The sequence below is a fragment of the Typopeltis vanoorti genome, chromosome 23 (assembly GCF_054136105.1).
Source record: "Typopeltis vanoorti isolate ZY-2024b chromosome 23, IOZ_Tvanoo_1.0, whole genome shotgun sequence".
NCBI lineage: Eukaryota > Metazoa > Arthropoda > Arachnida > Uropygi > Thelyphonidae > Typopeltis > Typopeltis vanoorti.
In genome coordinates, this window is record NC_143571.1 from 1,411,066 (window position 1) to 1,425,235 (window position 14,170).

The window sequence follows — 14,170 nt, forward strand, 5'->3', positions numbered from 1 at the left end:
AACATTCAAAAGTTCTTGGAATTTTGGGAATTGTGACAAAGATGGATTTCCTTAGATCATCAGAGATGTATCCTACATGTTATTAAAAATAACCTTTAGGTCATTAATTGTGTTTTCATTTAATTTCTTTAACAATTCAATAGGGATCTGATCAGGGCCTGGTGTTTTACCTGTTTTCATTTGACTCAGAGCATATTCCATTTCTTCATATGTAATTGGTTCACCATCCATATTTTGTATATCTGGTGCGTCTGTGCGATCAAAGTCAAACAGTTCTTTTCCATATTCTTTCCACCTTTTTATGATATCTTGTGTCTCTCTAGTAGCATTTTTGCATTTTGATCTTTTATACAAGGATTATGGTTGAAATTTTTCTTTTCATTTGTCAGGGCTTGGATTGATTTATGCATTTCTTTACTATCGTGTTTGTTGTCCAATTCCTCTATTTCTTTACATTTTTCATTTATCCACTTGTCTTTAGCCTTCCTGCATTCATTTTTTATAATTTTACTGAGTATTCTATACTGTTGTGTACTTTTCTTTTTTCGTCTTTCATTCATAAGTTCTAGTATTGATTCTTTCTAAAGAATCAATACTAGAATCTTTTCTATTGAATTTTATTCAATTTTCTATTGAATGTTTGTAATTAGGGTCCTTCGAATTGTCGAAAAAATTATAAATTAATAATATATGAATATTCGTTTTAAGATTAAAGCCAACATTCAAAGTAATTCAAGAAAAAACGATGAATATTCTATAAATACAACGGTGTAAGATGCTGCACCGTTTACTTTCTTTTTATATTAATTTACCTTAGCATCCCATTGAAGAAAATCCTCCACTTCCTCATTGGACAAAGGCATTGAATCTTCAAACCTCCAGCTGTATAAGCACGCGGATCCCCAGATTGTCTGATTACAATGCCTTCAGGCAATGTATAGGATTTTCCATTCTCCAATGTAACGTAGAGCCAGGCTTCCGCTTGCTGATTAGGTCCACGTGCAATGCGTGCTAAGAGATACTGCTTTCTGGAGTTCACCCCATAGAAGGTAACTTCATCTGCTCCCTGCAGTGAAATAATAAGGGAAACTATTAGAGCTTGGTTTTGAATGAGTTACTAATCAATCAACGTTAAGATCAACTTGCATATTCAAGTAGAAATATCTGTGATTTTTTTTTTTTTCTCAGAATACTCAACTACAAAATGCAGAACATATTTGTTAGTACTGCTGGAATTTTTTGTTATCACTTAAAAATTGTTTTCTGTTTGTTTATTTGTTTGTTTTTGGGAGGGAAGGACAACATAATGAATGAAGGAATGAATATCATTCTGTTTTTCACAGATCATAGGACCGGCTGAATAAAGATTTTCTCTCAAGGTCAGTAACTACGTCCTCTCTGCTTATGCTTTGATACATTGGCGCGGATGGACATTGGGGCTTTTTCGAAGGACAGTTTGTTAACTAATATAACATAACCTGTTATATTAAATAAATGAAAAGATAATTGTTGTGCTTTGGAGAATATCAAACCGGACTTGTGAAATTGAAATTAAGTGGGATATTTTTCCCATGAAAACAAATATTAGTCTTAATATTTGTTTTCCATAGTGATGAGGGGATAAGGGCTTATAATAAGAAGTAGACAGTTAGTTGGTAGTGAAATATATTGAAGTTATTTTTATTTTTTAGTGTAAGTATTTTTTTTTATCCGAAATGTAATATAATGACTGATCAGCAGCATCTTAACATCAATGGCGCTAGTTTGACAGGAAAAAGATCTATTGAATTGATTCCTAACACCGACAATGCGAGCTTTTTTAAGCAGTTTGTTTTCGGCATTATCCAGTGTGTTAGTCAATTTTCATCTCATAAAAGTCGATTTCCTATTTCCAAAAATTCTGTTTTAACTTAGCAATTCAGAAAAATCTACGCTAGAATTAACACAGTAATATCAGTTCGGATTAATAAAACGAGATGGCTGCACTTGTCTACCATATTATCGTGCACTTTGATCTAGCAGACTAAATATCACTCTAATCTTTTTGTTAAGTCAAAGGTCAGATTACTTGGCAAACCTATTTCGTGGGGGGGAAATGATGTCTACAGAATTGGTCCTATTCTCTCTAAGAGCTTAGAGCAGTGGTTGTCAAAGGGTGCGCCAGGGCGCACTGGTGTGCCCTAGAAGATTTCGGGGTGCGCCCTGTGGTATTCCAGAGAAATATGTGTCCAGATATAAAAATAAATATAGTTACTCTATTATGCCTTTTCATTACGGATATACCGCTCTTTTTGTCAACACATCATTATTATGTTAATTAACAGCGGTTTTTCTTGCAAAGAGAACAAGAATATGGTTTATTCTTGTTGTGTATATTACTTATTTTAAAAGTGTTGGAAGTGGATGTTATGTGCATACTACTTATTTTCCGATAAATACACCCAAATAAAATGGATAGATTTCTCAAAAAGAAGCGTGATATTGAAGAATCAGATTCTGGAAGTGAGCAAAAGTTAAGTGCAAGTAAGAAAACAAAATCGCGGCCTACTCGCAAATATAATGAAAGTTATTTAAGCTTTGGTTTCACTTGGACCGGAAGTGAAGATCATCCTTTGCCGCTATGTTTAGTATGTGGATGTAAAATGGCAAATGAATCATTGCTTCCTAGTAAATTGAGTAAACATTTTAAAACTATACACTCTAATTTACAAGATAAATCTCTAAGTTTTTTCAAGAGATTGTCTGAACAGCAAACAAAAGCGGCAAATTCTTTTAAAAGTATAATGACTGTTTCTAATAAAGCTCAAATCCCTTCTTATCAAGTCTCAGAACTGATAGCAAAAAATATGAAAGATCATACTTTAGGTGAGTCACTTATTTTGCCTGCATGCAAAAAATTGGTCATGACAATGCTAGGAAACAGCAATGAAAATAAGCAAGATTGCTCTGTCCAACGATACAGTTCACAGGCATATTATAGAAATGTCTTCTGATATCGAGAAAAATGTATGCAGTAATAAACTCAAATTTTGCATTGCAAGTTGATGAGTCAACAGACATTACCAACAAGACGCAACTCTTACCATTCGTCCGTTTTATTAATGAAGATCAAATAGTAAATCAGTTTCTTTTTTTGCAAAGAATTCAGTGTCTACAAAAGGTGAGGACATTTTTAACATAATAAACGAAAAATTAGAATACGAAAGTACAACTTTGTAAATAATGAATTATAACAGTTAAATTAAAAATAAATAGAAGCTACTTAAATATCATCGGAGTATATGCCCCTGAAGAAGTCAAGAAAGAGCATTCCGAACAATTTTATAAGGAACTACAAAAACAGCTAAATAAATGAAATAAAAATGACTAATTTATTAATAGCAGGAGATATTAATGCCAGAGATAGAAATAATCCAATCGAAAATGTCTTAGAAAAATAGCGAAAAATTTGCAGGAATAACAATGGTCAAGAACTATTAGACTTCTGTACTTTCAATAATTTAAAATAACAACTGTTTTTTGTTAGAAAATAAGAATATAAATAAACATACTTGGAATGACAGAGGGACAAGATTTATAATTGATTATATCATTACTAATAAGAAACTAGCTCCACGTGTGAGAGATGTACATGTTTAAGTGCGAATTGAAATATTTTCAGTCATTATTTAGTGGTGTCTAAAACAGAAATGCTAAGAAAAGGAGGAAAGGAAATAAATAAGAAAAAAATCAAGAAATAGAACAAGTATATAAAGTATATCTACTTGTATTGCAAGAAGAAAGCATTAGAATGCTGTATCAATCACGATTAACAGATTACCTAAAAGAAGCTCAAATAATTGATGGAAAACTTTAATAAAGATAATCCATAAAGCAGCCTCCGAAGTCCTTGGAAAGAAAAATAAAATATTAAAAAGAAAAACAACAAAAATCAGGAACACAGATAAAGAAAATGCAATAAACGCAAAACAAATGCCATACAAATCATTCCTTCAAAACATACAAAGGAAACAGAAGACATATACAAAAACAAAGAAATATAGCTAAAACCATAGTACAAAAAGCTTACCAAGACGCTTGGGTCAGATTTATTAATAAAATAGAAGACATACGTGGAAGGCAAGATATAGCCTACAAAAATTATGATAATTAAACAACGAAGAAAGAGATACAGCGCAAATAATACAAGAGAAACAATGGATAGAACATAAGAATTTGTGGTATGACCCAGATTTAATAACAGAAAATTATAATGAAAAACTCAGTACTGATACGGAATCAATAAAATTGGAAGAAGCAATAAAAGTATCAAAAAATGGAAAATCAACCGGATTAGATGGCATAAATACAGATTTTTGGAAATGTGGTTGAGAATATTTACATCCCAATTTCTCAAAATTAATAAATAACTGTTGGGGTAAATGTAAGGTTCAACTGAAATTAAACTCAACTGAAATTCTACAAAGAAATGGTCGCTCCCTTTGTTATATGGTTCAGAAACACGGATGGTTAAAAATGAAAGATGAAAGTAAAATACAAGCTGCAGAGATGAGATTTTAAGAGCAATTAAACGATGCACAAAATTGAACCATTTAAGAAATGAAGACATCAGAAAAGAACTAGATATTTATAGCATAAATGAAAAGATCAAGGAACATAGAGAGAAATGCAAAGAGTACCTATTTAGGGTGGAAAGATATTGGCTGCCATAAGAGGTAGATCTTATGTTACTAATAGACCAAAGGGAAAGAGAGAAAGAGAGAGAGAGAGAGAAAAAAAAATATATATATATGAAAGTTCATATATATATATACATATGAACTTCCACATGTATCAATAGGTTATAGATTAATTATTATTAGAAAATTAACATTAAATAAGATTACTTATTACTGGGAAATTATTTTGGGGAAATTAACGGAATACTCAATATTTTCAGCATTTCTGAAGTTTTCATAATACAAATTCTTACCATAATATTAATAGCGAATAACTGAATAGCAACTGTTACCTCGCATCATTTTAATTTTTATGATTTCTTCACTGTTCTAATTATTTTTCACAATGTCATATTTATCAAACATTCGATCATATTATTTCTCTATTAATCAAAAAGCCTTATTTCTTATTTATTCGGAAACCTGTTTGAATGTTTAAAAAATGACAAACCGCGTTTCTTCTGACAACTGTTCATTTGTTTTTATGTGAACGGCAGTGTGATTTTGTTAGGGAAGAGTCAAGTGCCGTGTCACAAACTATTGAAGTTCATTTCTTTAATCTTTAATTCGATGTAAAGCATGACTACAGGAACATATTCTGCTCAGTAGTTGTCACATATTGTTACTAATGGATGACCGTTGCTCTTACAGCGTAGAGCACCTCACCATTCATGTTCAAATATTTAATGTGGAGAACACTATAGCTGAAAGTTATAACTGAAACAAAATCATTTCCTCTGTTTAAAGTCAGTTAAAGTAATGAACAACAAGGTGGGTAATAAAGAATCACGTTACGTTTTGTAACTGGAATTCCATAAAAAGTCAACGATGCCTAATAATTCAATACACAACTAGAGTACAGCAGTATACTCACATCTTGAAGATGAGATTCTTTTTGAGGAAATTCCAGCAAATTTTCTTCAGGCGTCGAAAGAAGACCAATCTTATATGGATCTCGGTCTACTTCAAAATCATACAGATCGAAGCGACGCTTGGAGTGGGCTCGTCGATATCGAAGATAAAAATAAGCAAACATCCATTTCATGCGCTGAAAATTACCTGCAATTATAATGGTAAGCCAGATGTATAACAGTTCAGCTTTTTCAGATGTAATCAATTAAATCAGCTTGAACCGGTGTGATTTAGATAATTTTTGAAAGTTGAAAAGTAATCGGCGCTTCCATTGTGCATTAGTTGGAACGAGTTTAGCTTGAACGACGTCTATTAATGAAAATCGTTTACAAGAGAAAATCTTTAAAATCTTTTACAATCTTCCCAAATGAAGACGAGTGCTCAAATAGAAGTGGTGAAATTTTGTTAAGATTTGTCAATTACGCAAAACGTATAGAGCGGAAGAGGAGGAGGAAGAGGAGAGTGCAAGTACAGTATATATGAGTTTGCAGACTACACAGATGGTGCAATAATAATAATAATAATATTTTTTTGCTTTATTATGTCTTGCATACATATAATAATTACATTAGAAAATCATAGAAATTACAAAATTTTATAATTACATATATATAATAATAATAATAGTATATTTTCATTCAATAATTTTTTTATTAAAGTCATGATTGCATATTATACATTTACAAAACATGTTTTTCTAGCTTTTTTTTTACAGTGAGTTTCATACAAATTTTTTCCTCTTTTTTTTGTATAATTTGTTAGTAATAGTTATTATAGATGGTAATTTATAGTTTGCAATTGGATAAGATTACATTTTTAACAGCATTTATAGGATAACAATAAGTTATATATATTTTACAATTTTTTGCTTTTAATGTTTTTAACCGCTGTAACTACAGCACTTCGATGTAATAAATATTTTTTTTCTGTTGATCTCGGTTGAGATGTAATGTCTGCTTGCATCCTCGAAGCTATTTAATGAACTTATCTAAGGATGGCACCGGTTAGATATTTTTTATTATTATTATTATTTATTTGATTGCTGTTTTGGGAGTAGGCTGATGATGTTTGGAAGGTCAAATGAATGATCTGAAAGGTCCGAGTGAAATTGCAGATATATTCTGGTGTTAATGTATCTGTCTTGATGGTTCACATTCATTTTTATTGTGATCTTCTTTTTGAACTAATTAGGAGACTTTTTTTCACTGTAATAATAACAATAATGATAAATCTGAAATAAAAATCCTAACTCAATATTTATTAGGGAAATAAAATAATAAACTTAGATTTCCACGTGATATTAAATCGCGTGAGGCGGAAATAATTTCGATTTCTTGAATTAAATTTAACCTTTAAAACATTTGAAACGTTTTATAAGGCGGAAACCCAGGAAAATAGACTTCATAATATGACTACAAATCGTTTTAATCTTTAAGAAAGCATATTATTGTTAGCTAATCCCATTCATATCACAAACCACAACTATAACTTGCAAAATTATCACCTTATCTAATTGGATGCCTGAAATGGTTGGAAAAAGTTCTACATTTGACCTGTTTCAAAAGCGCAGGAACCGGATTATACCACCCTTATCCCACCCATGCTATTAAAATTGCATAAGTGTAATCTTTCGTGCGTGGAATTCACGTGATAAAATTATGCTTCAGTCTCTAATGATGAAGGAATGACCTCAAGGAATTCTGAAGGACACAAAGTTGTGGATTAATGTTTAGAAATACAACCTCCTAGAACAATTGCTGTGTCTTTCATCGAAGATCATGTGCTATTTCCATACATGTCTAAGTTATTTTTCAACCATCATGATTACTCTGTATCTTTTAGGTGGTAAAGTCTTCTAGTATGAAAACGCCATTTCTCCTCGAATAATCTTGCAAGCTTGATGGACACATTCGATATGGTTGGTATGTATTAATTCACGTGTTCCTGTTACAAATGGGTAAATAAAAATGGGCACCAAGCAATCAGACCGAGAATGTTTTTGCTTAACATGTGGAGGCATCTTTTTCTCAAGTAAGATGGGAAATCGTTGAAAAAAAAAAAGATTGCGTTGTCTTCATCTGTATTTCTCAGGAGTTATTGTTTGTATTTTTTTCAAATTTCAACAACCTTCTCCTGATTGTAATCCTTTATTCTCCTCGTGATACTTGCAAATTTTAGGTCGGTATGTGTGGATAGGAGGTGGGTATATTAGATGTCGATTTCACGAATCCCACTTCAATGTTACAATTAAAGTTTCGGAAGTTGAAGCTGATGTTTAAAATTGAAATGAGGCATTCCCAATTCAATAACAAAGCAAATGACTCGGTTTTCGATGCATGATTAATTATAATTATTGTATTCATTTCACGGCATAGACTGAATGCATAATTCAGTTTGAAACTTATCTTCGCCTTTGTTATGCACAATTTTGGTTTCTATATATAGCAAATAGTGTTTATGTTGTTTTCTTTTGTTAGTTTGTTTGTTTTTTCCCTCGCCTCGGTTTAAATTGAGTAATTTGAGGATCATATGGTGTGAAATGTAGCATTTTACACTTTGACCAACAGAGGTCGAATGGAGAATTTTCTTGGTGAAACTATTCCGAGTGATGAAAATAACAGGAGATAATTGTTGATATCACAAATAGTGAAAGTTAATTATGATAACTCTTGTCATAATCAAAGGGATCCAAATATGACTTGCAAAAATTGTATCGCAATTATAGCATGTTGTATGATACGAAGCGGGAGAGAGAGAAAGAGAGAGAGAGAGAGAGAGAGAAAGCCCGTGATATGCAAAGCTCAAAAGATAGGAAGTGGCGAGTGATATCCTGCTGATAGAAGTTGATGAAAAGAACTTATCAAAAAGATGCAAGGATGATATTCGATATTGCATTTATGTGGTGAGATAACCTGAGGTCATTCTTCAAAATTTTCTGAGGATCCTGTGCGAAGCTCTCTCTCTCTCTCTCTCTCTCTCTCTCTCTCTCTCTCTCTCTCTCTCTCTCTCTCTCTCTCTCTCTCTCTCTCTCTCTCTCTCTCTCTCTCTCTCTCTCTCTTATTATATTATTATTATTTGTTGTTGTTCTTTGCTTAGAGAGAAATACTTAACTGAATTAATTGTACAAACAGAAAATGCCTTCGATGATGAATGAAAAATATTATAATAATGTGCAAAGCGGATGAAATCCTCCAGCAATGTTACAATTGCGTGCAGGCCATTGATTCATGTTAGGGTGTTGAAGTTGTATGCCATTGACGAAAACTGTTTCCTAAAGTTCTCTGCCAACGCTGATAGATCTACACATAGCGATCACTGAATCAGAAATCTTTATGCAGATATATAATCGTTACTTACGCAACGTATATGAAAAATACTTGGTCACGTGCGTCACCACGTGTTCTAAGGCAACTATTCAAGAATGCTGCTGGTCAATACTCGCCAATAGTGTTAATCACAATGGGAAAAACAAAGGATCTTTTGGAATTCGATAAAGGGATTATTTTTGGTGCCCGTGTGGCTAGAGCCATGGCTTGGAAAACAGCAGGTTTCTCAAAAGGTGAGATATCTCGGGTGGTTAACCAGTGGAAAAATAATACAGTTTGTTTGACTAAGAGATGTAACTTTGTTGCTAAGACAGTCTGTCAGAACGTGATTGCCGTTGTCTGAGAAGACTTGTAAAGACAAACAGAGCAACTCCCTGTGTGCAGCAGTTGACCGAATCGTTTAATTAAGTCTATTCCATACCCATATCTCATCGAACTATGCGCAGGGAATTGAAGAGGATCTGTATTGACAGTCGCATGCCTATACGGAAACCGCAGTATTAAATAAAAGTTTTATATTCAGCGCGTGATATGTGCAGGTTGTAATTAGCAGATGCTTGGAATGGATTATTATGTTGTTGTGGCTAATTACTGTAGTTCGTTATCACTATAATTATCACTGTACATCGATATTATATTTAATTACCTTTAATTATTAAAGTTAAAGCCGAGTTAGCGAAAATTAACGACCGGTACGCAAATATCACTGTTAAACATGTTATTATTGGTATTGTTAGCGATTATTCTTCATCATTGATATTGTATATCATGTGACGTAATTAGTTCGAAAAAAATTATCAATGATTAATGGATTTTTTATTTTTATTTATTTATTATTTATTTTAATTACGAAACCTGTGATGAGATCATAATTAAAAGAAGCACACGTATTAACCACAGTGAAAATTATTTAATTGTAAATATTTCATCTTAAGTATCTTAGAACATCATCAGTACATTAGTTTAAACAATAATAGGAATAACATACAGTTAGGGCGTATGATTACAATAGAATCTCATTAAATGGGCATAACGTGTTACAGAAGCAAAAAAAAAAAAAAACTAATAATAATTAGTTAACACAATTCTGTATGACAATTTCCCATACTTTAGGAATAGTAAGAACGTCGTTGCGGTTTAAGTTTGTGTAGTAGGGCTTAAGAACTTTCTTTGTATAAACGATTATGTTCATATAAAGATCTATGTAAAAGTTTAGACTTTTCCCAATGGATCCTATGGTTTGGATTTTCAATTCCATGTTCAGAGAGGCCAGATTTCTGCAGTTTAAATAGGCGAATGTGGTCTTGGTGTTCCGAGATGCGTTTCTGAACAGACCTACCTGTCTGTCCAAAGTAAGACAATTTGCATGAGCATGGAATCTCATAAACACCAGGCGACATCAGAGGTGAGAGTTTGTCCTTAGGAGAAGGTAACAAGTTGTAAATTTGGTTGATAGGTTTGTAAGTAGTGGCAAAATTGTATTTCTTCATAATTTTAGAAAGACGTTCGGAGATGCCTTTGACGTAAGGTATGGGAATGCTATGGACTTCTTCCTGTCTGATTTGATGTGGGGAAAAGTGACTGATGATTTTTTGAGTTGTTTTAGGATTATATCCATTTAGGATGGCTGTATTTTTGATTACTTCTAATTCTTGGTTTAAAGATTCTTCAGAGGAGCAGAATTTGTGTGCTCTGGAAACTAGTGATTTAATAATTCCAGATTTCTGAGATGGATGATGAGTGGAAGAATCGTGAATGTAGCGACCCGAGAATGTAGGCTTGCGAAAGACAGACGTGGCGATGGAACCGTCTTCTTTTCTTTGAATGTGTAAATCTAAAAAGGAGATACCCTGTGGAGATTCTTTTCCTAACGTAAAGTTGATACGATGATGAAGAAGGTTAATTTTATCTAGAAACAGATGTAGTTCATAATCGGGGTGATCCCAGACTGCAAATACGTCGTCGGCATATCTTTACCAAATTTTTGGTTTGGGTTCAAAAGTGAATATTTTTTCCTCAAGGTGTTCTAGAAACAAGTTTGCTAGGTTTGGTGATAAAAGAGATCCCATTGCTGTTCCTTCTTCTTGCTTGTAAATTTGACCTTTCCAGGTGAAGTAACCTGATGCAATAACAAACTTGAACAATTCAACATATGACCGCAAAATGAATTTACTTCTTCGAGATTGTAATATTTACGCCAAATTGGATTATGATCCTACAAAACGTCAACTCAGAAAATTAAATAAGCTACTTAATGAAACTTCCTCCTTAGATGAAGAAACAATCAAAAAACTTAAGACATACCATGCAAGACCCCCTAGAATTTATGGCTTACCTAAACTACACAAAACTAATGTTCCACTCAGACCCGTCGTAGACTGTATCAGCAGTCCAACTTACAAGTTATCAAGATTCTTATCTAACCTCCTCCGCCCTCAGCCTCTTCAATCAACACTTCTACAGAGTTTCACACAAAAATGAAAGACATTCAACATTCAAAAGCTGACTTGTTAATCAGCTTCGACATTGTCTTCCTCTTCACGCACATTCCCCATAAAGAAACAATAGAATTAATAACTCAAAAATTTCCGTCAGATATAGTTGAATTGTTCAAGTTTGTTATTGCATCAGGTTACTTCACCTGGAAAGGTCAAATTTACAAGCAAGAAGAAGGAACAACAATGGGATCTCCTTTATCACCAAACCTAGCAAATTTGTTTCTAGAACACCTTGATGAGGAAAAAATATTCACTTTTGAACCAAAAGAAAAAATTTGGCTAAGATATGTCGACGACGTATTTGCAGTCTGGGATCATCCCGAGTATGAACTACAACTGTTTCTAGATAAAAATAACCTTCTTCATCATCGTATCAACTTTACGTTAGAAGAAGAATCTCCACAGGGTATCTCCTTTTTGGATTTACACATTCAAAGAAAAGAAGACGGTTCCATAGCCACGTCTGTCTTTCGCAAGCCTACATTCTCGGTCGCTACATTCCCAATTCTTCCACTCATCATCCATCTCAGAAATCTGGAATTATTAAATCACTAGTTTCCAGAGCACACAAATTCTGCTCCTCTGAAGAATCTTTAAACCAAGAATTAGAAGTAATCAAAAATACAGCCATCCTAAATGGATATAATCCTAAAACAACTCAAAAAATCATCAGTCACTTTTCCCCACATCAAATCAGACAGGAAGAAGTCCATAGCATTCCCATACCTTACGTCAAAGGCATCTCCGAACGTCTTTCTAAAATTATGAAGAAATACAATTTTGCCACTACTTACAAACCTATCAACCAAATTTACAACTTGTTACCTTCTCCTAAGGACAAACTCTCACCTCTGATGTCGCCTGGTGTTTATGAGATTCCATGCTCATGCAAATTGTCTTACTTTGGACAGACAGGTAGGTCTGTTCAGAAACGCATCTCGGAACACCAAGACCACATTCGCCTATTTAAACTGCAGAAATCTGGCCTCTCTGAACATGGAATTGAAAATCCAAACCATAGGAGCCATTGGGAAAAGTCTAAACTTTTACATAGATCTTTATATGAACATGATCGTTTATACAAAGAAAGTTCTTAAGCCCTACTACACAAACTTAAACCGCAACGACGTTCTTACTATTCCTAAAGTATGGGAAATTGTCATACAGAATTGTGTTAACTAATTATTATTAGTTTTTTTTTTTTTTGCTTCTGTAACACGTTATGCCCATTTAATGAGATTCTATTGTAATCATACGCTCTAACTGTATGTTATTCCTATTATTGTTTAAACTAATGTACTGATGATGTTCTAAGATACTTAAGATGAAATATTTACAATTAAATAATTTTCACTGTAGTTAATAATACGTATGTTTCTTTTAATAACGAGTAATGGTGTTTTGTTTTTACGTCATCAATAAAATACAGTAAACCACTGAGTTCGATCTTAAGCTATAATTTTGGGGATTGGAACTCCTCTCGGTGTTCCGGTTTCACTTCCGGAATATAAGAGTGGTCACAGACACATTTGTTTACTTTATTTCAGAGTACGAATTTTGTACTTTATAGTCAGGTAGACCAATAGCTTTGGATGGAAAGTTCACATAATAATTCTTATTATTATTTGAATATTTTGAACTAAACGTATCTTTAAAGTTTTGTTATTACTTTTCTTCCTGTTATACGTATTTTGATTACTTCATTTTTAAACTATTTCATGATATTTTAAGACTGTGTGGTTAGAGGACTATGCTGTTGATTGCGTGTATCCTCTAATTTGCCTGTTTTAGTGAATAAAAATTCCAAGCGATGATGACATTATGTTGGTTATTTAGTAAAAATTAATTAAACAGCGTTGATTTTAAAATAGTTAATTAATTAAATAGCTTTGATTATTTTTTTTCTGTCTCTGAAGTCACAAAGCATTGCGTCATTCGCTTCCCACGGCTAATTCTTTTGCTACGTCTAGTTTTTCTCGCTCATATCTTTATTCTCTCATCATTATGTATATAAAATGCTAAACAGATGATTAGCAATAAAGAATTTACACACGGTTAATAATCACTGGGTCGGGATCTTAAGCAGTTTTCTACCATACAAAAAATAAGCAAAGTAAAAGTCACAAACTTACTAGCTAAAAGCAGTACGATGAGAATTAAAATTCCGAAGGCAGTATAGAAATCCATGGTTTAGTACAGAGATTCTGTTCTAGTTCAGTTGTAACGGATGAAATGAAGGTTGATTGTTGACCGACTTCTTCATTGGAAAAGCATTATCACTCGAGAAGACTAGTCGTCGCAAACACTGGCTTTAGAACACGCCGTATCGTACACGCCGAGAGTACTTGAAATGCAGATACTCTACCCAGGTTTCTTTCATTGGGATTTCCTGATTGGAGGGAAGTCCTTGAGATGCTGTAATGATCGCTGGCTGATAGTCTTTATTTAGAATATGTATTATTTAGAGGGGTTATTCACTCGACACGGTAGTAGTGCTTCTTCATTCAATGTGTGTGTGTGTGTGTGTGTGTGTGTGTGTGTGTGTGTGTGTGTGTGTGTGTGTGTGTGTGTGTGTGTGTGTGTGTGTGTGTGTGTGTGTGTGTGTGTGTGTTTATACTAAGCGTTTCAGAGCGCGAGATGTTAATTGATTTATCTGATTCTAATCATTCTCAGAGGTGTGACAATATTTATTACTTATATTAATGGCGGAGGAACA

General features: G+C 33.2%; 1 protein-coding gene across 1 annotated transcript in view; it reads right to left on the reverse strand.

The window, feature by feature from the left end:
- LOC150093566 (uncharacterized) overlaps positions 1–13,810 on the reverse strand; it is a 125,313-nt gene extending 111,503 nt beyond the window's left edge. The window contains exons 1-3 of the mRNA XM_090412882.1: positions 13,587–13,810; positions 5,593–5,777; positions 813–1,066 (exon numbers count right to left, since the gene is read on the reverse strand). Of these exons, the coding sequence (XP_090269008.1) occupies positions 813–1,066; positions 5,593–5,777; positions 13,587–13,641 (494 nt within the window). The 5' untranslated portion in view covers positions 13,642–13,810. The remainder of the gene's footprint in view (positions 1–812; positions 1,067–5,592; positions 5,778–13,586) is intronic.
- Positions 13,811–14,170: the final 360 nt, after the last annotated feature.